The sequence below is a fragment of the Drosophila santomea genome, chromosome 3R (assembly GCF_016746245.2).
Source record: "Drosophila santomea strain STO CAGO 1482 chromosome 3R, Prin_Dsan_1.1, whole genome shotgun sequence".
NCBI classification, from domain to species: domain Eukaryota; kingdom Metazoa; phylum Arthropoda; class Insecta; order Diptera; family Drosophilidae; genus Drosophila; species Drosophila santomea.
Window position 1 is genome coordinate 8,186,157 of NC_053019.2, and position 22,651 is coordinate 8,208,807.

A 22,651-nucleotide genomic window follows, 5' to 3' on the forward strand; every position below is an offset into this window, starting at 1 on the left:
CCACACCAGTTACCGCTCCTGAAGTCGCCCATCTGTGTGTGTGCGTGCGAGCGGATGTGTGGGTCGGAATTCGGCACTTGTGGTCGTACTCTCGCTCTACAGAGCTCTCTCCGCTGCAATACCAACACAGACGAAGCGAACCGAGTGAGTGAGCACACGCAACCGGGCGGAGTTAATTTCTGAATGCTTGAATGGCCAATCTGAAGCAAGTAAGCGTATCCGTAGCGTTACGCAGGGTGGGCGAGCGATGTCATGACTTCTTAGTGTCACACAGATGAGGAGCAGATGAAAAAGGAGCCGCAGGGAAGGAAGAGCGAAGGAGGGAAACGGAAGGAAAACGAAAGGGGGCGGGGCTGTGGGAATTCTCGGAGCGCGTGCATCTATTTTTGGTTCATTAAGAAAGCCATATCGCTAATAAAGCGGCACAGACAGCTAACCCCGTAGATGCCCAGAGATCCACCTCCCGGCCAATGTGGCGTATGCGTGATGCCAACTCTCGCTGAGGCGTTGCGTCTTGCTTGGTTAGAGTTAATTATAAGAAATGCCGTCTTCATCTGATTGTCACTAATTCTGAATATCGTCATTTAATGATAGATGCCAATTTTCGTTGTCATTCCCTCATTAAAATGGTCAAAATGCAGCTCTTGCGATTCTTAAAGTTGTGTTCGCTCTCTTCGCTGGCTTTTGTGTCTGTGCATGTGTGCACGTAGTTCTTGTATGTGTGTGTTTTTGGCCCACACACACAGGCGCGTTGGACACACCTCCTTGAGTTGGCTTACGCTTACGCTTACCTGCTCATACCTTTTGTTGCGAATCCAATTGGCCCTCTTCCTGTCACTTTCTGATTTCTGCTCATTCTCTGCATTTCCCTGCAATTTCTGCTTTGACGAACGCCATTTCCCACAATGCCTTTGTTTTAAAACAAATATAGCTTTAATATATTTTAAAATATTTAATTCTCTCTTAAGACCATTAAATATTTAAATTGACACATATTTTAGGTAATTATATAAAAATATCTGGCATATTGGAATTTGATTATTTGATAAAGATTATCGTGTATTTAATCCAAAGAATGCTATTGTAAATTAAAAGTATTTTCTGATTCATTTTAAACTTTTTAAGAAACTTTAAGAATTTAGAAACATTAAAAGGAAATTAAAATCATGTAAGGTAAACTATTTGGTGTATTTTAGTGATACCTCTTTAATTTTACCATATCACTTCAAATAACAAAAGAAATCTTTCGATAGGAAATGGATCGACTTACAAAATAATTGGCCATATGCGAGAGTCAAGAATTCTTCCCCGGCGGCCAAAGCTTTAGTTTGATATATGCTTTAGTCAGCATTGGGACTGAAGGATTGGGGGAGCTGATGACAAAATTGTCTCCGCGTTTAACAAATTGGGTGACAGGCTTTGAAGTCGCCGGCAGCCAGCGACAAATGACAAGCATAACAAATGAACACAGTGCGTTTTCCGCTTATTTTTTCTCTTTCACAGATACTTCCCAGTTGTATCTTTCTGTGTTGTGCAACAACAAGGAGTGAGAAATCTGCCAGGCACTTGAGAAAACAAAGGAGCTAACACCAGAGTTTTGGGAAGAGGAGTCCAAGTACCAGGAGCAGCATCGTATGTCATAAAGTGGCAAATGCGCTATTAAATTGACACATATAAGTCAGAGGCGGAGGACAAGTTACATAAGATTGCGCCAAATGGGCGGGGACACTGCACTGACAAAAAAAATAGAACAATTTATTCAAACATTTGTTAATGTGTCTAAATACAATTTAACTTAATAAGTACACATTTGACAAGGCAACATATAAATCAGTTCTTACAAAACAAAAGAGATCCATTAAAGTTGTTCGATATAACAAGTAGATAATTAAAAAATATAATAAGATATAATATGAAAATTAAATTATCTTCTGTTCACTTCCAGTATGATATTATCATATTGCAAAGTCGCTAAAAATGGAAATGTAAGTACAAATGTACTTCTTTAGTAAACAAATCAAGATTGCATATTTAGAATATTAATTTTTCCAAGTGCACAACTGCTGGAGTAGGCGGAAGCGTCAAATTGTCTACGGCAGCGGTACTCCCAAAAACGCGCATAAATCCCGAACGAAGTAGGCATCGACACGTGATTATGCGACCCACTTGAGTCCTGGAACCTAGAACCTAGAACTCAGAACATGGAACCGTGGACCTTGGGCGCTACATAAAACGGATCGACGCAACTGCAGTTGAGGATGAATTATTGGTGTAAGCGAATACCCGGCTCACTTGAGAGGCAACATACCGCAACCGACCTTAGTGTCACCTGATCCCACGCGATCGCACTTCAATTCCCCAACTAGATGATGTCGTTCCCAGCTTGGTCAGTGCATGTAGTGTATGTAGTCCGAGTCCATACCCCGAAGATCCTTAGAGTTCGGACATGTGTTTTTGGTTTGCCGGGGTGTCGGTTTTCCCGCGCATCTTTCACGGGGCCGGGCTTGTTACGGCCTATAAATCGGCGATGGCATTCCTCCGATTCTCCGGCAAGGCATGCAATATGTTTTTGTTTGTTTACGCCGGCCAAATGCCTCTCTTTGGACGCAGCCATGGATGCGAAACTATATCAAAATAGTATTATTGCCCCATTGTGGATTGTAGATTGTTAACGATGGGTAGCAGGTATTTCGACCCGATATAATGGGCATAACCCATTCGCAAGTGGAACAACTTAAAATTGGAATTCGTTTTCGGTTGTTATTACGAAAGACAAAACTGTGTTGTTTGCAGTGATCGGTCGTTTGGGGAATCGCATCCATTAACGTCTGAAGAAATCCTCGGCTATTTGGTGATGGCTTTTTTGTGAATTATCCGGCGGGTGCTAATTAAAAACCTTCTACGGCCAAGGAAAGGAGCGAGGCGAATGCGACGGCGATCATAAAAAGCGGTGGCACGGCTTTGTGGTTTCCAACAATAATTAAAAGCAAATAAATAAACAGATTTGTACAACGACTAATTGAAGCTCAAATAAATCAAAATCTAACTAATAGTGCGACGGGACCACCCAGAGTGCCGGGGTCCGTGTCCGTGCGTCCGGAGTGCTGAAAAAGTTGAGTTGTAATCGAAGTGTTAATAGGCCAAACGGGTTTCGTTGGGCAAACACCTTTTCGAAGATTCCCAAAATCGCCCTAGGGTCGTACTTACCAGTTTTTGATTTTATTCCATTTTATTTCCACTGGCATCAGCCGCAGCGACAATCTGAAAAAATATCCATCTGAAAGTTGCCCAGATTTGCCGACAACCTCAAACGGAGAAAGATGGAGCTATGCTTGGGGATCGGGGAATTCGGCAGCCGGAGGAGGGGGCGTTGAAGTTGGGGACGCAAATCGAGTTGGAGACGAAAGCGGCAGCGAGTTCGCTTCATGCTCGTTGCACTTGAACGCTTCAACGGCATTCTGATTTGTGGCTGCGGCTGCTGTGCTGTGCGGACTGCGACTGCTACTGCTACTTCAACTGCGAACCGGGATCCCAAGCCCATCCGAACTGATCCGATCCGGACCAGGACGTGGCCATAACTCACGTGAGGAGCATCCAACAGGCCCGGGAGTTGTTGGAGAGATCCGCACTATGCAGTACCTGGTAATCACGTTTTGGAATAATATAACGATATTTAGGGACTTTCTTTATATATGACCTAAACAAAGAAGTCTTTTTATGCATATTTAGAACATTAATTTTGTAATATATTAGGAGAAAAAATTCAAGGATACTTCATGTCGTTTATAAAGGGAAAGGCGTTCTGGAAATCATAGTAAGTATTTAAATATTTATTTTAAAATCTAATACAATTTAAACATATATTACATTTTTTAGACAAACTACTACCTTTGCTTAATTCCATTATACCTACAAAGACCATTGGAATCCTATTAAAAGTCAACCACAAAATCGAAAATAAACAAACAAATAAACATCATGGGAAAGGTGAAAGTTGGTTCCCCCCGAGGAGAATCGCATGGTAATCAGTTTGACCCCGCTCCACAACGCAACGCACCCCAGATCCCGCCCAGAATCAAAGCCCGCCGCCTTTGGGCTTCCAATATGGCGTCGCTGCCGTTTCCGCATCGCCTTGATGCCGCTGAGATGCAGCGCTGATAGACGCGCTTTAAATGCATAAAATTGCCGACTATAAATAAGATTTAATGAAACACATTTTTCGATTCCCGATTCTACACGCATCCGCATCCAATCCCCCCATTTGGGGTTTATTCCGTTGTTCTACCATATTGTTTTGGCAAAGGATTGTGGTCGCTGGGAAGAGAAGGCGGAGCGTTTAGCCCGGCATCTTATATGCTTCTTGAGTTATTATTGTAATTTGGCTGTGGGCAGTCGAGTGGAACGGTTGCAGTTGCAGATGCAGTTACTCCGAAAGATCCCGACCGCGAGACACAGCACAGGAGATGGAAACCCGCCAGCGCTTTGGCATTTCGTGTTCATTTAAATTTTTCACAGTCTATGAAATATAATAAGTTTGCGACATGTGCGTCGCTACGTTCCCATCCCATAATTAGCCAAACGAACTTTAATTAAAAAACGAGAGCTCTTTTCCGTTTCGGGGGAATCTATAATTTCGGGTTCACATATGGGCCAGGAATGGGCTACAATGTCTGCAGTAGATCACCACTTTCAGTTCCGTTCGGAACCACCTACGCAGAACTGTTGGCCATTCCAAGTGTTAGCGGTAAGCCAGTCCGCGTCCACTTTATGCCATTTCGTTTCGCGCGCACATCCAAAAATTCAAATGGTCCGTATCGGAGTAATGGCAAACCAACGCAACGCAACAGAACGACTATGCCTTTTCTGGTTATTCCTCTCCGACGGGAGCACACTGTACAGTGCGTAGTGAAAATATAAGTATAATGGATAATTTCCTATTAAATTAACGGATTTTCTATAATAGAATAGGATTTGCAAACATAAAACCCTTTGTGGAAACTTATGATATATTTTTTGTTTAAACCACTAGCTTATTTCTTAAAGTTCAAAACAATTTCGTAACGCACTGCCCAACTGTAAGTGTGTGGAAAATGCCAGGGAAAATGCATAAAGCGGCGGATGTTTTCTTAATTTTTAATGCTTTAGTTTTATTTAAGTGTTTATGGAGAAATAACTAATGAAAAACGCCATTCCGCCGCACTCGGGTATTAATAAACGGGCGGCATGCATGGGCCTGTGCTTGTGTTAAAGCGCAACATGATTCGCTCGATTTAAAATGCATTTCCATGCCAATGGCAACGCGCCGAGTTGCCGCCCTTTGATTTATAAAACAGACCGTTTCCTTAGCCGATACCCCAGTCTCGGCCGCCGCATCCCAGATTTTTGCTCCATGTCGCCGCTGTTTGTTTACTTAATGTCAATGCAATTAAGGGGAAATACTTTTGGGCAAATATCTTATTGCCAGCGACCGTGCGCTAAAACAAATAAGCAGTCTCGTTACTTTACAGCCAGTTCTCTTATATTTCCACGCTTTAAATGCTCTTGCGAATGTTCAGTTTACACATCAAAACTTAGCTATTCTAACACAAAACAACAAGCCAGGTTGTGGGTTGGGGTGTTTCATGTTGACCAGATATCCAGGGGCAAGGTTCTGCAATATTAAGGGATTAGGATTTAGGATAAGTTAAAAACTTTTATGATTATTTGTTGTATCGTAATGGAAGACCTCTTAGGAAAATTATTATTTTGTTACACATATCTATTACATTTTAAACCATGATTATTTAACCAATATAAAAAGGAATTTTTAAGGTTTGGTAGGTTGCAAACCAAATTCATAATTCAAGGTTAAAATGTAATCTATAAATCTCCTTGAAAATTAAAAGGTTTTCGGAATGATGTCCTTGAATAAAAGCATCCCTTACGCCAAGAACTTAGAAACATAAACCTATCATAAAAATTGAATTTACAAAGAGGCTTAAGCATTACGACTCCCTTACAACTTACACAATCAAAACATTGAAATATAAGGCGACTACGCTGAATCACGGATCTTGCGCGGGGTTTAATGGCTTAGCTTAGGGATCGGGGCTCCGACTTCACTCCTTCTTGGGAACACTCAGGTCGTAGAAAAGCTTGCCCATGCCACCGATGCCGACGAGGGCAAGAGCGACGGTGACGCGGTAGAGCACGTTGTCCACGGCGGATCCCTTCAGAAAGACGGGCTTGCCGTCCTTCTTCTGGAAGTGCTCCTGCACCTTGCGGATCTCGAAGTATCCCTTCTCGATCTGCTCCTTGGGCACGGCGGCAGACCGGCGGCCAGCGGTGGTAGCGAAGCTACGAACAACAGCCTGCATAGGAGTACGAAATGTGCGGTTAGTTCTGAGGCTCCAGGTAACTTACGTAATTGCATAGAGGCTATGGGATCTCCGGTGTTTTGGAACTCATGCTTTTTCTCCAGCAAGGAGTGTAGAGTAAGGTAGCTTCCACAATTTACTTACCCTCGACAGGTTCATCATCTTGCTATGGTTTATTTTTAAGATTTAGCAAAAAGTGAGCAGTTTCTCTGGGCGAAAAATATCGGTCTCGATTATGACAGCTGACAGCTGGAGATATATCGATGTCTTATCGATACATCGTTTCCGATATTTCCAGAACTTTGGCATTCACCCGGAAATTGTTATTTACTTTAATAAACAGAATTTAAGCAGCTGCGTATTAAAACATTTAATTATAATTCTATAGCGTTACTAAAACAAGGACATTGCCATGGGCTTTTTGACAGTATTAAAAAAGATGCGACAGAAGGAGAAGGAAATGCGCATACTGCTGCTGTGAGTTTCAGGATATATAAAAAAAAATGATTCATGTATCGACATTCTTATAGAGGTCTGGATAATGCCGGCAAGACCACAATCCTGAAGCGTTTTAATGGCGAGCCCATAGACACCATCTCACCCACACTGGGATTCAACATAAAAACCTTGGAGCACAATGGCTACACCCTGAATATGTGGGATGTGGGTGGCCAGAAGTCATTGAGATCTTACTGGAGGAACTACTTCGAGTGTACTGATGGTCTGGTTTGGGTGGTAGACAGTGCCGACAGGATGCGTCTAGAGTCCTGCGGTCAGGAGCTGCAAGTTCTGCTCCAGGAAGAGCGACTAGCAGGAGCCACACTCCTGGTTCTGTGCAACAAACAGGATCTACCAGGAGCCCTCTCATCAAATGAAATTAAAGAGGTACACATTCATTACTTATCAATTGAAACAACACATTTAATATCTTTTATCCGTAAAGATCCTACACCTAGAGGATATCACCACACATCATTGGCTGGTGGCCGGAGTTAGTGCAGTGACCGGCGAGAAGCTGCTAAGCTCCATGGACTGGTTGATCGCCGATATAGCTAAGCGTATATTCACTTTGGATTAAATACAACTTATTACTTTCTTATTTTTCGACTAAGTACATTTTGTATAGCTTCTCCTGCTTTTCGTCAGCAAAACTGGGCTTAAAATTTACCTTGTGTATGGATATAAATCCCTCGTCTAGGGCTGGCTCCTGGTACTTTTTCTTCATCATGTTAAAGACCATGTCCTTGATCTTGGAGTGTGCAGTGTCTGACAGCTCTCGGAAAGCTATATTGTGCTTTACTTGAGCGACAGGCACATTCATCACGAGACAGCGGCAAGGAATTCTTTTGTCGCTGGCCAACTGCAAGAACTTTTTGCGAGAAGCTGCATCCACATTAGTGTTATCCACTACACAGGATTGCCCAGAGTCCAGGAACCGTTTACAGGCAGTCAGGCAGTTTTGAGTGCTACCCAATGTGTCCGCATTGGCTATCTTGTAGCCCCGCGATTGAAAAAAGCCGACACAAAAGTGGCTCTTTCCGGATCCTGGCAGACCCACCATGATGACCATTTCACAGGGGAGGTCATCGAAGGTCAAGTCGTCTGGATCAAACAGGGTCACTTGGTCCTGAACGATAGTGGGATCAAAGTCAGGCTTATTCCACTGCTCCACTCGTTTGCCCAGAAAATGAACCTCTGGAGTGTAGAACGAAAGTCCTACGTTGGCTGCAAAAAGTCTATCCGCTAAAGAGTGATCTTTGCGCTGCTTGGTGGCACCCTTGCCCGTCTCCGGTCTTCCAGCTGCGTCGCCCACGAAGAAGCAGCGATCTTCCTGGATCTCAACACCATCATTCATTTCGCTCTTTAAGTGCTGCCACATTCCTGTCAAAGGTTTGCGGTAAAATCCATCACCTATGGCTATAAATACTTGAATTGGAACTTCCAGTTTAGCCACAATTTGCTTGATCTTGACTTTAAAGTCATCTAGGTTAATTTTTCCGCGAGCTATGCCACCTTGGTTGGTGAAGAAGCAGATTTTAAACCCTTCCTTGTGGACATTTTTAAGCTTCTCCGGGACTTCGGGAAATATGATCTGCCAGTCATCGGTGTTTTTGGGGAAAACCAGTCCCGATTTGGTTTTTATTATGGTGCCATCCATGTCGTAGCCAGCTATCTTTTCAGATGCTTTTACGCCGGCGCTGGTGAAGATTACCAGCTTACCATTGCCAACAGAGTCCCACCTCTCGGATTCCGCGGGAGCTGATAATGTTGTGCGCGAGGGCTCAGCTTTCTGCTTGTCATCCGTCGGTGGAGGGTTAAAAACTACCTCGAAGGGATGCCTGCCGTAGACAATCTCCACCAAATCTCCGTGCTTTAGCTCACATTCCGAGTTCTGCATAACCATCAAACCATTGACGCCGCATGGATTGACTCCCAGGACTTTTAGAGAAACTACAGCCTTCTTTAGGTCCACTTGCAGTTGGATCTGCCGCTTCGAGCACTTGGAATCTCTGATTCCGGTCTCCCGGCTGCGTCCCACGAAATTCTCACCAGCGGTCAAATGTATCGCATGATGCTCCGGTTCAGTGGGTTTTAGGGTGCAGATCCTGGCGGCCACATCCTTGCCAGCTTTTCCAACGGAGCGGTTGAGGTATTTAGCCACAGACATATTGGCGTATTAAAATAAGAGCATTGTTTGATATTGGCAAAAATTTACTGGAGAGCGCGTAGTGTGACCTAATTTGGCATCAAAAGAAGAAGAAATAACCATTTACACAGAATGCAGGTGGTGGTTTTCAGAAATTTAAATTGCTCAATAAAATTGCTGTAAATATTTAGGGTTCCTGTAAAATCTAAGTCTTAGCTCTGTGGAAAACCCTTCAAGGAATCTTATACCCATCAAAGAAGGCTTATACTAATACAGTCATTTCAACCCTATTATTCGATTGTTAAAGGCAGACAAAATTTTGTTCCGAATACTCAAAAAAGTTTCAGGAAACGTAAATGCAAAGAAACTGTTTCTCTTTGCGCGTAAGTCATTACTTTCCCATAAAAACATTAATACATTCGTTCTTTTTGAATAGCCCTTCCTTCGGGGAGTCGGTGAATTGGGTGCATTTTGTAAACCCGTTCGTCAATTTCGCAACTCGACTGCTTTGAAATATGCTGCTGCTGCAGCTCCGAAGACACGTCCTGGAAAAGTTCCCCCAAAAATGGTAAAATTAAGGAAGCAATTTCAGGCGGACAATGACTTGCCGATTTTTCTTAAAGGCGGCGGTATGGATAATATATTGTACAGGCTTACCTGGGTACTGTGCTTCCTCGGTATAGGTGGCGATGTATGGTTATGGCTTGGCTATATCATTGCCTAAAATCATAACGGATCATGTACACAAGCCCACAAGTTCACAAGATGCAAGCACTTCAATACAAATATTAATAAAATCATAAGGGATCACGTACACAAGTACACAAGATTTAAACACTCAAATACAAATTTCAATTGTAACACTATTCACATAAGTTAACTATTAGCGTTTCTGTACATAGCTCAAACGCGGGAAATCAATTATATAACCATTAACTGCAAAAATGTGTATTTCTTTGTGTTCATTGGTGTTTTTAAATTAGCCGCCAAAGTTTTGCCATTCACATTTCATCAAACTTGAACTTTTGGTGTTATAATAGCTCATAAAGCAGCTGGTCACACTGCTGGCACAACTTGCACTTTTGTCGGCATTTCTTAACTGCATATTTTCTCACTTTTAAAAGGTAAGAACGCACGAAATTCATTATTGATTATGTTTTTCCGTTAAAACACGACTGCCTTTCTGGTTTTTGTTTGCTTTGCGATTGACTAACCATGTAGTTCTCAAACAAATACATTTTCCGTGGTATATGACGGTCCTTCACGTTTTCGGGCTCCATTTCAGCCATAGTTTTGTTTTCTATATTCTTTTGGTAAAACGCCGCTTAACTGCCACATCTGCAGTTTAGCCGGATTGCTAGAGATAAAATTGCATTATCATCAGTTTTCCATGTGTTACCCAAGCTATTTGGCTTTTCTTCCAAATTAAAGTAGCATTTTCACATTTTCCAGTTGGGCGACAAGTAAAGTAAAGACTTCAAATAGAATACTTTCGAAAATTCCCAGTTATGTTTTGGCTAAGAGGGCTACAGAGATCCCGGCAGCAACTGAACAGGCTCTGCCATTTCCGTAGTCGTCTAAATTACGGGACCTATCCCAGTATCCGCTCAGTCCCACCGCCAATCTCCAGAAGTTTGGGATTTTGTAGCACCCTCGTTCGTTACAGGTATTTGCCAGGTGTTATCTTAAGTCCATATATCTAATCAGTCCGGTTCGCTCGATATCTTTGCAGCTGCAGCACCAACCTTCCCCAACCCGCTGAGATGGCCAGTAAAACCGCCCACTTCGTCCTGCCCAACACGCAGCCCATTGCCGATTTGGACTGCAAGAGTGCCTTCGAGAATCTCACCGAGAAGGAGAAGCTCTATGCACACCACTTCAGCCAGGCCTCCTGGGACGGGGGACTCATTGCCTTGATCCAGTCCAGCCCGGAGGCGCCGCTAATCTTCTCCCTGCTGCACCGCATTTTCCTGGCCGAAAGGATTCCTGTTCTTAAGGCGAAAGCTCTGGAGGCGGGAGTATCTGAAGATGATTTTACGGTAAGGCAAAGGAAAGAGATTTATATTCTCGAAAATATATGGTCGTATGTATATTAATTATGATCACTTTCAGGCCTTCCTAGTGTACGCCTGCGGTGTGTTCGCCAATGCGGGCAACTACAAAGGTATGGGCGACAGCAAGATCGTTCCCAATCTCTCGGAGAAGCAATTTGAGACTATAGTGAAGGCATCCGCTGCTTACACCAATGAGCCGCGCGTTGGCAAGATATTTGATAAGGTCAAGAATCTAATTTACGCGCTCGAGTCGCGTAATGAGATCCTGGGCTTTGCTCCCGACGGAATCACCACCTACTGGTCGGACAACTGCACCAAGGAGGACTCTGAGATCGTGAACGCCTGGCTGACCTCAAAACGTATCGAACCCTACATGTGCCGCACCTTCAAGTTAGTTGAAAATGGTCAAACCATCTACGATGTAAAGCTGGGCTCCGTGGCAGAGTCCACGCAAGACGGGATTACGCTTCCGCTCGAAGAATACAAGGGCAACCAATTTAGGGTGACCCGCGGTGATTACCAGAAGCTGCTGCAGCGCGTCAACCAGCATCTGCTGGAGGCCCAGAAGTACGCAGCCAACGAAAACGAGTCCAAGATGATCGAGCACTACGTCCGATCCTTTGAGCAGGGCTCGCTGGCCGAGCACAAGAACGGATCGCGTTGGTGGATCAAGGACAAGGGACCTGTCATCGAGACCTACATTGGCTTCATTGAAACATACAGGGATCCTGCCGGAGGTCGTGCTGAATTCGAGGGCTTCGTGGCCATGGTGAACAAGGAGAGTTCGGCCAAATTCTCCGAGCTAGTGAATCGCGCCGAGAAACTGATAGAGTACCTGCCCTGGACGGAGCCTTACGAGAAAGACTCCTACCTGAAGCCAGACTTCACTTCCCTGGATGTCCTCACATTTGCCGGCAGCGGAGTGCCAGCGGGCATCAATATTCCCAATTACGACGAGATCCGCCAGGATGAAGGCTTCAAAAACGTTTCGCTGGGCAATGTGCTGGCCAACATCAACCGCAAGGATCCCATTCCTTTCCTCACCGAGGATGATCAAACTTTGATGAAGGAGTACAAGGTAAAGGCTTTCGAGGTGCAAGTGGGCCTTCATGAACTCCTGGGCCACGGTAGTGGCAAGCTGTTCCGCATCGACGAGAACGGCGTGTACAACTTTGACAAGGAGAACACTAAGAACCTGGTCACCGGTGAACCCATCGCCAAGTGGTATCTTCCTGGAGAAACATACGACACCAAGTTCGGAGCAATTGGTTCTTCGTACGAGGAGTGCCGCGCCGAAGCTGTGGGCTTGTATCTCTCCCTGCAGCGTGACATCCTGGAGATCTTTGGCTTCAAGGACAAAGCCGAGCAGGACAACATCATCTATGTCAACTGGCTGAGTCTCATCTGGAACGGCATGGGTGTGGCTCTGGAGATGTTCAACCCAAAGTCCAAGCTGTGGCTCCAGGCGCACTCACGCGCTCGCTTCGTGATCATGAAGGTGCTGCTGGAGGCAGGTGAAGGACTTGTTAAGGTCGAGGAAACTGAAAATGGCAAGAACCTTTTGCTGACGGTGGATCGCACCAAGATCGATACCGTTGGCAGGAAGGCGCTGGGCGATTTCCTGACCAAGCTGCAGGTGTACAAATCCACCGCCGACATCGAGGCAGCCTCCAAGATGTACGAACACTACTCAAAGGTCGACGAGAGCGGATCGCATCCGTGGGCAAAGTGGCGGGATATCTGCCTGGCGCACAAGAAGCCGCGTATGATCCTCGTCCAGGCCAACACGGCGATCGGCAATGACCAAAAGGTGCAGCTGAAAACCTACGAGGCCACCCACGAGGGGTACATCCAGTCATGGGTGGAGCGCTACCCCAACACTGACATCGACGACCTTCTGGAGACCATCGTGGAGAAGGACAAGAAGTATTTCCCGACTGCCTTTAACAACTGAACATTTCGCATTTAACATTTTCTCCTTTATTATCAATTCAATTTGTTAACTATGATTTTGAAACAAAAAATATATATATACGGTCATCTAATGACAAACAAAAAGTTGTAAAAGTTTTAAATTTATTTTCTTTAGTTAAACTTATTATTTTAAATGTTAAAGATACCATTTTGTAGTGAATGGTTATTTAAAGATCGTATTTGCCATTCACTGAAAACTTTGACAAAGGACTTTTATTCAATTGGTCATATTTTTTAATTCCCGATATAATACAACAATTCAAATTTTAAATACAATTACAAAAACTACAATTTTAATGCGATCATAGTAGCCTGCCGTAACATTATTGTTTTATTTTATTTTGTTTCTCGTTTCCATTCGATTTCTTGGATTTTTATTTGCATTGTTTTGACCACCATGGCAACCGGTAGAAATCGTGGTGACCAGAAGGACCGTGGAATTTTCCACATCGGACATCCGCAATTCAAAGTATCTCATTCATTGCGCATGGAACACGACTTTTCCAGCTCCCAGCTGTTGCGAAATATGCAGCACGACCTGGAGGTGAACCGCAGCCAGGAGCTCTCCAAAGTGAATCCCATGACCAGGGACTTCATCGAGAAGGCAGCGATAACGCAGGAAATGCAAGATCTTAAGCGTGCGGAGTTTGTGGAGAATAAACGTCGCCAGCAACTGCGACGGGATTGCGAGGAACTGCGCGACTTGGCGGAGCAGCTACGTCTAGCAGTCATTTCCAGGGATATAGCCGAGAATTTGGAGGAAAGAAAACGTCGTCGACAGCTGGACATCAAATTAGAAGCCGAGGAAGCGTCCCAGGAGCGCAGTCTGTTGGAAGCCAAGGAACGTGAGAAAGAAGTGGCTCTTAAGGAGGAACAACGCCGCCTTAGGGAGTCCTTGGCCGAACAAATGGAAGAGCACCGCCAGCGGCGCCAGCAAGAGCACGCTCAGGTGATGAACGACCGGGAGGTAAGCCTTCTGATGCAGAAGAGAATCGAGGAAGAGGACCGAGCGCAGGAGCTGGAGGCGCAGAGAAAAAAGCTAGAGAAGCGGCAGGACATGCTGCAGTCCATCAAGGAGAACCAGGAACTCAGAGAATGGCAGCGAGCTCAATACAACCAGGAGTTGGGTGACTTAGTCCAAAGGCAAACTGAAATGGAGCGTAGAAAACTCCAGCTGGAGGCGGAGCGCCAGGAGGTGCTCCGCAAAAAACAAGAAATCAGCATAAGTTTGGGCCAGCAGGTCCTAGAAATCGAAGTGAGTCTTGAAGCCTTTCTAATAAAGATTGTTTGGTTCAATCAATAAATCTTCCTTTTCTTGCAGAACAAAAAACGCCATCGGGACAATTTGCTGCTGGATCTGTTGGAGGCGGAGTACACGGCCAAGAGTGACGAGCGCTACCGCCAAAAGATACAGCAGGAGCAGATGTCTCGGCGGCGCACCAGACAAGAGTTGGATCGCTATCGACAGGAGGTTGAACACCGTAAAATGGCCCAAATGCAGCTTAAGCGGGCGGAGATGGTCACGCGGCAGGAAGAGGCGCCGGATACAAGCAACCAGGAGTCCGAGAAGCAGCTGGAGGATTATCGCAGACGCAGGGCCCATGGAGCCTCCTTGCTGGCTATGATTGAGGATAATCAGAGGAAAAGAGCCGAGGCTACCGCTGAAAATGTTCAATACTTTGACATGAAGGCTAAGATCGATGCTGAGAAGGAGGAGCGCATCAAACAGGAGCGTTTGGCCATGTTGAGCCAGGTTCCTTCCTCCGTGCTTCGTTATCTACCCAAGCACGTCCTGAACTCCGCGGATAGAGAGCACTTCTGCCTGAATGACGCTCAGGCACGGGGCGGTGGCGATTCCTAGTCAATGACATAGTACCATAGTGTAATTCTAAGACGGTCATGTTAATTTTTTGCTTCCAAAAATATATTATTTAAAATTAAGCGCCGTTGTGTCTACGTGACGTGTATCATTTAGGCTAGCGGAGATGCCAGGTCGTTGCCTGTGCTGCCAGACGGTTACATTACTAAACGGAAAATCTCAAATGAAGGGCTATTCTCACTGACCGAGCATCTGCTTGTTTAGATGTATTTTAAGTTTGTTAAATTTAATTTTGTGAGCTCGGTTAACAACCGCTGCGAAAATGATTATGCGACTCAGGTAACCATACTGAAAATGTTGGCATTTTTGGTTGAATTGATCTATATTTTTTTCTTCACAGCAATAAATATTAAGTAGTATATAAAAAATAAATTGTAAAAATTATTTTATATTGATTTTTATTTTATTTTAAACCCATTAGGTATGTACTTCTAAAAGGAAAAGTCAATGCTGTAGAAGTCTTTCGCTGTATCAGAAGCTCCACAGTGTGAATGCTTCGTTTCCACATCCGTGCTACCGTGCACTATCGAAACTAAAACATCCCTAACACGCCCATAATCGGACTATCGATGCTATCGTGAGTGATAGCTGACGCTGGTCTCGTTTTATTTTATGTTAACGGGAGTGATCTTGCATACAAACAATAACACGGAATCGCAGTGAAAGGGCGTTGCACAAATGATAGTGTTTTGGCAAAATGCCCGGGCTAGTTTTGACCACGTTTAGCAGTGCCTAGAAAGCAAAGTGCGCGACGCTAAAACAAGAGAACCGCGACAAAACAAAACGCGGAAACGCATAAAAGTGAAAAAAACCCAAAACGCAGACAGCGAACTTTGGACACAGACAATCGCAAACACACAAGGAAAACAAAGAAAAACGAAGAAATGTCGGCGCAGCGTCTAAATGCAGCAGAGCGGGATTTGGAGAAGTTCATCAAGTTCCTAGTCTTGAAGTCCACCCAGGTGGTGGTGCAGTCCCGACTAGGCGAGAAAATGCAGACGCAGTGCAACCCACTGGCGGGCAGCGATTGGTTCAATATAGCCGTGCAGGATCATCCGGAGGTCCTGGACGAAACCAAGCGGGCCCTGAACCTAAAGACCGGAGAGAGCATTCTACAGCGCCTGCCATTGTGCGTGGAAATATCGCTGAAAACGACTGAGGGTGACCAGATGGTGTTGGAGGTATGGTCCCTGGACCTGCTCCAGCCCCAGAATGGTTCCTCCCCGGCCACCAATGACCTGAACACCGAGGGTCAGACCCTGAAGGCAGCCCACGCCATCTACAACCGCATGGGCATCATGCTCAAGTCCCTCATATCGCTGACCCGCACCACGCCCGCGTACAAGTTATCCCGGCGCCAGTGTCCCGATTCGTATGGCATCTTCTACAGGATCTACGTGGACAGGCCGCAGGTCCACACCCTGGGCGAGGGTCACAAGCACGTAAAGATCGGACAACTCAGCACGATTGTTGGCTCGCTGGTCATGTCCGTGGCCTACCGCACCAAGCTGACCATCTCGCCCACGGCTGCCCAGTCAGAGAGCAACACCATCATGCTTAAGTCGGATCACTTTAGACCCGCCACGGATGCCAATACACCTGGCAACCAGCAGCAGCTTCAAAATGGCACTGCCGTGGCTAAGAAACTCGGTTTGGGTGCCCTTAATCCCGCCCAGGGGACAGCCGATCGGCGCTTTATTGATATAGAGAAGCCGTTGCGACCAGGAGCCTTCACAGATATGGGCAAGCTAAAGCAGTACACTGAGGACGACTTTGTGTTGCCAGAAACTCCGCCTTTCGAGTGGCTTTTACGGGGTCGCGGCTCTGTGGAGTCCCTCAATCGCCTGGATAACAATTCGGTCGCCAGTGTGAACAGCAGTAATAACAACAACAATGCGCAGGACAGTAAATTCAACCTGATCAGCAATCTCAACAACAACTCTGCGGGTTTCAAGAGCTTCGAGAAGAACTCGGAAAACTCAGTATCGCCAATAAAGAGCCTGCTGATCCCCGCCAGCGCCACAGCCACATATCGTCACCATTCAGAGCCGGCGCTACAACCACCGCCTGATGATGATAATCTGCTAAAGGAGCTCCACTTTCCCTTCGCCTCGCCCACGTCGCACGTAAACGATCTGGCCAAGTTCTACAGGGAATGCTACCACGCGCCACCGCTTAAGGGTCTCAATGAACTGCAGGCAGAGATCTCATCGCTTTCCTCGACCCCGCCAGCAAACAGTGTATCCAGCGGAGGACCAGCATGCGGTCCGACGGCAGCGGCCACAGCGATCGCTACTAGTGCCGTCGACGCCAGCGCCATGGACGATCTGTCCCGGCAACTGGAGCAGTTCGAGACGTCGCTGGAGGACTACGACAAGCTGGTCTCGCAGTTCGGACTTACGGGCTCCTCGTCGACGGGTAGCCGCAGCAGTGGTGGCCTCCAAATGAGCAACTGAGTGGAATAATGCCTCTATTTTTGTCATTAGTTAGTTTTTATTTATAAAAGGGCGGTCAATATGAAGAGAGGCAAGGACAAACTAAAATATCAAGGACACCTTTAGAAAGATTGCTTGGGAAAGTATAGGACTAAGGTTAGCTTTTCCCATCCCCATAATTTCTCGTTAAGAAAGCGGAATGTTTCTATTATTTAAAACAACCTACTTTCTTATCAGCTATCAAATGTTGCATAATGATAACAGAATATTTTCAAAGAACTCTGCAGGACAAAACTGGATTTCTTTCTGACCTATACTTTTGCCTGAGCCCTCGCATATAAATGTTTTAAGATTGTCAACTTAAATCTAGACCCACCCCCATATTTATGTATGCCATTGTGTTAAGTAGAGTTGATAGGCTGCTATTTGATATTACCCACTATGTAAATACTATATATTTAGGCTTTTGTAGGCTCTAGGACCGTCTAAGATGTACATACATACATACATATATAGGAGTACATAGCTCATGTCACGTTTCAAAGTTTACGTTGCAGCAGTTTAGACCCTAGACACAAATACATAAGTGCCCCATGCAAATGCATATAGACTTCTAGGCTATATAGCTTGTGCATATGGTAGTAAGTTGGGCGTACTCGTCGCTTGTTTGTTTGTTTGTTTCTTTGTTCAAGTGCCTTTCGCCTGCTTGTGAGTGAAAAAATCGTGTATGTACATAAATAACTATAGATAACAGCAATTAATCAGAAAGCCAAAAGGTTTATTTCTGCCGGAAGTCAGCAAGAAAGAACTGTTCGATCTATGCAAATGCATATCCACTAATCGAAAGAGCAAAACTAATCGAAAGACTTGAAGCATAACGAAATATATCTATCCTAACTTAGTTGGCACTGTCAGGAAGTCGAAAAGAGCAGCTAGTGTTTTCTTTTATCTTTAATCGTTGGTCGCTGTTGCTTATTTATTTGTTCCACAATTGCAAAATTGCAGAATTATATGCCTATGAGAATCGAAATTCGAGAATACATTTAAACTACACTAAACGATAAGAGTAAGAACATTTATACATATAAACAATGAATAAAAGCAATTGTTAATCAAGACACTAATCAAAATGTTTACTTCTGTGCTAAGAGGCGTGTCACTTGTTGATTGTGATCGCGCCACGTAGTATATTATGTGCCCTATAGTTACCCTTGCCAAACGCTGATCTATAAGCTTATATATCTACGTATCTGGACCATTTCTATGTATCACACCTCCTGAAGGTCTGAGTTCATGTGACTAACCCACTCGAGATGCGAAATGAGCGGAGTTAATGAAACACTCCCCCAAAGGGTTTTTCCACCGCCGTAAACTGGTTATGGTTTGTTTTCATTTTGCATACTTACTTTATCGTGTTGCCTGGTATTCTATCACTCAATCGGAATCGGATCGGGTATTGTATAATGTACGTCAGCATCGAGAATGTTGCGCTGCACCTGCTTACCTGGCACTTTGTTGTGGTCGTTATCAATTAACATGCGATTAGTATTCCCGATCTCCACCAGCTGACGACCCTCCCAGCGATAAATTACTATACTATATTATATATACATACATGCACCTCTTTCAGCTAATCTCTGGCGCTACGAGTATTTGCGCACTCCGCCACTCCGGGAGATTGCAGTCTTCGCATTTCAGCTGCCATTCCATTGCGAATTAACGTCACCATGGCAACGACAACGACAACGGCAACGGCAACGACACCGTAGAGGCTAAATAGTTTTATTTTTAACTAAACACATATGCGAGCGTATATGTTTACTACTATTTTTTTGTTCGGCCGATCCGCGACTATTCGTATCTGCTGCTTGGCTTTGTGCCCGATTCCTTCTTGCGAGTGCTAATGACATTGTCATAGTGCAAAACAAATGGACAGCTGTGCACGCTTCTCGCTGCCTTCACGTGAGTGGGTGGGTAGAGCAGTTCACCTGGGGGGCTCCAGGTTATCTACGTCTTCTCACTCTTTCAGTTCTTATCAGTCAAATAAACAAGTTACGTAAAGTTTGTAGTTCAACGAAGCTAAAAATATCTAACTATCTTTATCAACAATACTTAAGCTTCTAAGCACACGTCATATTTTTCTGATTTGATTGCTCAGCTTTCATACCATATTTTAAAAATAAAATATTGAATATTTTAATACAGCAGCTCTCATAGTTTTAGGATGATAACAGAAATATGTATAATCTAGCAGCAGTTTGCCAAATTTTCCAAATTTTTGTATTTCAAATATTTTTAAGTTGGTTGTACATACATATGTGCATACATACTTATATTTATGACAACTTGTTGGTGGAGACTGGAATTTTGTGTGGTTCCTCAGAATAATATAGAAATTCTTTCAGTTTCTACGATTCACTCAGCTTGGGGAAGCCAAGAATAGAACAGCATTTGCCCCGGTAATGAACTTTGTAATGGGTCCGAAAGATAAAACTTAACGATCGCACCTTGGCGACAACAGGTCGTCGGCACTGCATTGGTGTGGGGATACCACTCGAATATGTGCACACAGATTTTTCGCTGGCTTTCGGTTATAATTGTCCAACATTTTCGCCGCCTGCCTTTGTTCGCTGAAGTTCGCTGTTGCCAGGCGCCAAAATGGTGACGCGTTGCCAACAATTGAATGTATTTATTTGGCTTTTGGCTTCGGCGGACTGCATATGAAATGCAAACATTGGCAGGCGGGAAAATTGCTTTCGAATGCTTCGTTTTTTACTCGTTTTTTCCCTTTCTTGCCTGCCGGTGCGGTGCCAACGCTCCAAATTCACTGCCCACGGGAACCGGATCGCACACTCCTCCCCGGCTTTTCCCCCTCTTCCGGCGCCCACGCACATCGAATTCAATTATTTACAGTGTGGCCTCGAAAAACCTGTGTTCTAAGAGAAATGTATAATTTCGGTTAGGAAAAGTTCATGTTATAATAGCTTGCTGCCAACTTTGTCTTACAGCCATAAAAGTCTATCCATTACATTATACATATATACACTGTCATCTAATCTAGGATCTAATTATTTCAAAACAAATAACCAAATAAACGTTAGGTTTTGCTAAGTGCTTTGGGTTATAGAGGTCACACTGTATCTTCTGGGGGCAGCGGAATTTTTTGATTGTATTCACGTGCCGAGGTAAACCGTTTCAGTTCAAGTAAAACCCCCCGTAAGGTGGATTTCAGTTTCGAAATTTCTTGATAAGCTGACTCAAGCAATAACGATAAACAACGACGAATGGCGATAAGACAAGGCCCAAATGCAATGCGGACGCGGTCAGCGGCTATAATTGCGTTTTTTATGCAATGCCATCGCATATTTGGAATTTTTTATGTCGGCCCCAGAAACCGACCAAAAAGATGAATGGACGAGCTTGGAAGCTCGGATTTGAAGCTTTTTCATGCAGCAGCTGCAATCGTTTTCAGCTCCAAGAGAAACCCACGTTTCACAAAGGCGTCTGAGGGTAATGAAATCCGTATATTTAGTCTAGCTAGAAATATATCCAGATCATTCTGGTTTTGTTTTCGAAAAAACTACTTGGCTTGTTTCCAGAAGAGTAAAGTCCTAAATAGATCAAAGATCCAACTTGAAAACCTGCAGCAGCAGTGCCAGTTGATAACACTATCAAAACATTTTCGTAATGCAATTGACTGATAATAGATGTTTGAATGAAAAAACCCCCTTGAAAAATTCCAACCTGCTCCTCTGCTAGCGGCTGACACTAGTTGTCCATCTGGTTTGCCGGCTTTGGAACGCAGCTGCAATAATACAGAGCATAATTGCATTTATTTTTAGACACCCACTGCAACTGCACTGCATCCGCCGTGGAAACTGCCCATACCGATTCCATACCGATTTCCATATGCTTCAGCATGTTGCTCATACGCCCGAGTCACCGCTTCGTCAGCTTGTGGATGTGTTTGTGGATGGGGGCTTGCCTTGGCGAATTTTTGGTAAACAACAGCATAAAATCATGCGTAATAAACTTACAGCTACGCGTTGCTACGTGCCGAAAGTCTCGCAGTTCCTCGGTGTCCCCGGTTTCCAGGTTCCACCACCTTTTCCAAGCATGTGACAGTGTGCACCGAAAGAAACCACTTATGTGTATACCAATTCAATGCCTGAGTACGTTAGAGCCAACGGTAAAATAAACTAAATTCGGGATAAACATAAGGAAAATGGAAATAGATATACGAATTTATTTGTTAGCAGCAGAATTTAATTGGTAACTAAAACATTTGCTGTAATGTGGGGTAACATAGTTTTCAGTGCTAGGTTGTGGATGGTATTGGATCTCGTTCTTATGGCGCTTGTTGTTCGTCCGTCTCGCTCGCACAACCGGCGGCCTTGTGGGCCACCTTGTATGTTTTTTGTTATGCTGGAAAAAACTCATTTAATAATAATAAATAAAGGCGACTGACAAAAGAGTGAGATTGATAAACAAAGAGCGCCGCGCTGATCGATTCGCCTGGCAACCCGTTTTAACGGGACAACGCTCCATAAAACCAAGCAATACTATATTATACTGTACTATACTATATGAATCAGATACAAATAAAGCACAATTCGAAACTGCAGCTGGTGTTTTATCTCCTTTCACATTGCGGAAGTCGGCGAGGGGTGTTTCGAAAATATGACCCTCACACCCACGAGGCGGAAGTTTGCCGCAAACAGACATTCGGGGAAACAATTAAAACAAACAAATAATGCATTTACATGCATGTACCGTGTGCACTTCAAAATGTTTGTTCTTTATAAAGAAATGCAAATCATAGGTGATATAACATTATTTGAACAAATAACTTAAACTGGTTCCTCGTTCAAAGTTTTGTTTTTCTAGTCTATTGAAAAGTTAATATAGTATTTCTCATTTCCTATTGACTGTGGTTTTCTTACCACTATTACAAGTTCGTGATTTTCTTATCAATTCATATTTTCTAATTATAAGTCTCATCGAAACTGATATCGCATTTGAGGCATTGAAATCTAATGTAGTTTGCCTGCACATTTATTTATGTATTTTCCCATTTGGCGTGAAGCATAGCAAAAAGAAAATCAATCAAATTCAATGCTAGAGGGGTTTCCTGCCTGCAGCTTAAATTGGCATGCGAACAGAGCTTGTTTACAAACAAATAGTACGTGAAATTATAAGTATAATGCGGTGTGCTGATAAGAGCGCGTTACGAAACTGCTTTCAAAAAGAACAGCAGTTGGCCAGCAGCTGATAAGAGGTAAGACAAAGAAGCAAAAATGCCACAC

The 22,651-nt window shown here is 44.2% G+C and overlaps 7 protein-coding genes across 9 annotated transcripts; 5 read left to right on the forward strand and 2 right to left on the reverse strand.

Moving 5' to 3' along the window:
- Window positions 1-5,496: 5,496 nt before the first annotated feature.
- On the reverse strand, window positions 5,497-6,658 carry LOC120451002 (cytochrome c oxidase subunit 7A, mitochondrial). The gene is made up of 3 exons (XM_039634314.1): window positions 6,501-6,658; window positions 6,007-6,350; window positions 5,497-5,650 (listed from the first exon to the last, which is right to left on the reverse strand). Exons 1-2 carry the CDS (start codon window positions 6,516-6,518, stop codon window positions 6,099-6,101), a joined length of 270 nt encoding a protein of 89 aa, XP_039490248.1. The 5' UTR covers window positions 6,519-6,658; the 3' UTR covers window positions 5,497-5,650; window positions 6,007-6,098.
- LOC120451000 (ADP-ribosylation factor-like protein 2) lies at window positions 6,656-7,467 on the forward strand. The gene is made up of 3 exons (XM_039634312.2): window positions 6,656-6,833; window positions 6,887-7,241; window positions 7,300-7,467. Exons 1-3 carry the CDS (start codon window positions 6,769-6,771, stop codon window positions 7,432-7,434), a joined length of 555 nt encoding a protein of 184 aa, XP_039490246.1. The 5' UTR covers window positions 6,656-6,768; the 3' UTR covers window positions 7,435-7,467.
- LOC120450999 (uncharacterized protein F21D5.5) lies at window positions 7,253-9,130 on the reverse strand. Of its 2 annotated transcripts, XM_039634311.2 has the most exons (2): window positions 7,525-9,130; window positions 7,253-7,423 (listed from the first exon to the last, which is right to left on the reverse strand). In XM_039634311.2, exons 1-2 carry the CDS (start codon window positions 9,022-9,024, stop codon window positions 7,421-7,423), a joined length of 1,503 nt encoding a protein of 500 aa, XP_039490245.1. In that variant the 5' UTR covers window positions 9,025-9,130; the 3' UTR covers window positions 7,253-7,420. The 2 variants fall into 2 exon arrangements, with proteins under 2 accessions (XP_039490245.1, XP_039490244.1); XM_039634310.2 differs by having other exon boundaries at window positions 7,253-9,127.
- Window positions 9,131-9,226: 96 nt separating this feature from the next.
- LOC120451001 (cytochrome c oxidase subunit 7A1, mitochondrial) lies at window positions 9,227-9,948 on the forward strand. Its single transcript, XM_039634313.2, has 2 exons — window positions 9,227-9,386; window positions 9,440-9,948. Exons 1-2 carry the CDS (start codon window positions 9,360-9,362, stop codon window positions 9,725-9,727), a joined length of 315 nt encoding a protein of 104 aa, XP_039490247.1. The 5' UTR covers window positions 9,227-9,359; the 3' UTR covers window positions 9,728-9,948.
- Window positions 9,949-9,995: 47 nt separating this feature from the next.
- On the forward strand, window positions 9,996-13,115 carry LOC120450998 (dipeptidyl peptidase 3). Of its 2 annotated transcripts, XM_039634307.2 has the most exons (4): window positions 10,072-10,127; window positions 10,456-10,669; window positions 10,736-11,042; window positions 11,116-13,115. In XM_039634307.2, the coding sequence occupies exons 2-4, from the start codon at window positions 10,512-10,514 to the stop codon at window positions 13,009-13,011; spliced, it is 2,361 nt and encodes a 786-aa protein (XP_039490241.1). In that variant the 5' UTR covers window positions 10,072-10,127; window positions 10,456-10,511; the 3' UTR covers window positions 13,012-13,115. The 2 variants fall into 2 exon arrangements, with proteins under 2 accessions (XP_039490242.1, XP_039490241.1); XM_039634308.2 differs by lacking the exon at window positions 10,456-10,669 and having other exon boundaries at window positions 9,996-10,127.
- A 148-nt stretch (window positions 13,116-13,263) lies between these two features.
- On the forward strand, window positions 13,264-14,972 carry LOC120453579 (trichohyalin). Its single transcript, XM_039638337.2, has 2 exons — window positions 13,264-14,286; window positions 14,353-14,972. Exons 1-2 carry the CDS (start codon window positions 13,429-13,431, stop codon window positions 14,890-14,892), a joined length of 1,398 nt encoding a protein of 465 aa, XP_039494271.1. The 5' UTR covers window positions 13,264-13,428; the 3' UTR covers window positions 14,893-14,972.
- A 515-nt stretch (window positions 14,973-15,487) lies between these two features.
- On the forward strand, window positions 15,488-18,469 carry LOC120452515 (autophagy-related protein 13 homolog). Its single transcript, XM_039636771.2, has one exon. It carries the CDS (start codon window positions 15,795-15,797, stop codon window positions 17,364-17,366), a length of 1,572 nt encoding a protein of 523 aa, XP_039492705.1. The 5' UTR covers window positions 15,488-15,794; the 3' UTR covers window positions 17,367-18,469.
- Window positions 18,470-22,651: the final 4,182 nt, after the last annotated feature.

Coding starts and splice junctions, on each gene's coding strand:
- LOC120453579 (XM_039638337.2), top strand. CDS start 13,429: ATGGCAACCGGTAGAAATCGTGGTGACCAGAAGGACCGTGGAATTTTC. Junction 14,287..14,352: donor AGCAGGTCCTAGAAATCGAA/GTGAGTCTTGAA, acceptor CTTTTCTTGCAG/AACAAAAAACGCCATCGGGA.
- LOC120451000 (XM_039634312.2), top strand. CDS start 6,769: ATGGGCTTTTTGACAGTATTAAAAAAGATGCGACAGAAGGAGAAGGAA. Junction 6,834..6,886: donor GAAATGCGCATACTGCTGCT/GTGAGTTTCAGG, acceptor ACATTCTTATAG/AGGTCTGGATAATGCCGGCA. Junction 7,242..7,299: donor CATCAAATGAAATTAAAGAG/GTACACATTCAT, acceptor TTATCCGTAAAG/ATCCTACACCTAGAGGATAT.
- LOC120451001 (XM_039634313.2), top strand. CDS start 9,360: ATGCAAAGAAACTGTTTCTCTTTGCGC. Junction 9,387..9,439: donor GAAACTGTTTCTCTTTGCGC/GTAAGTCATTAC, acceptor CTTTTTGAATAG/CCCTTCCTTCGGGGAGTCGG.
- LOC120450998 (XM_039634307.2), top strand. CDS start 10,512: ATGTTTTGGCTAAGAGGGCTACAGAGATCCCGGCAGCAACTGAACAGG. Junction 10,670..10,735: donor AGCACCCTCGTTCGTTACAG/GTATTTGCCAGG, acceptor ATATCTTTGCAG/CTGCAGCACCAACCTTCCCC. Junction 11,043..11,115: donor TATCTGAAGATGATTTTACG/GTAAGGCAAAGG, acceptor GATCACTTTCAG/GCCTTCCTAGTGTACGCCTG.
- LOC120450999 (XM_039634310.2), bottom strand. CDS start 9,024: ATGTCTGTGGCTAAATACCTCAACCGCTCCGTTGGAAAAGCTGGCAAG.
- LOC120452515 (XM_039636771.2), top strand. CDS start 15,795: ATGTCGGCGCAGCGTCTAAATGCAGCAGAGCGGGATTTGGAGAAGTTC.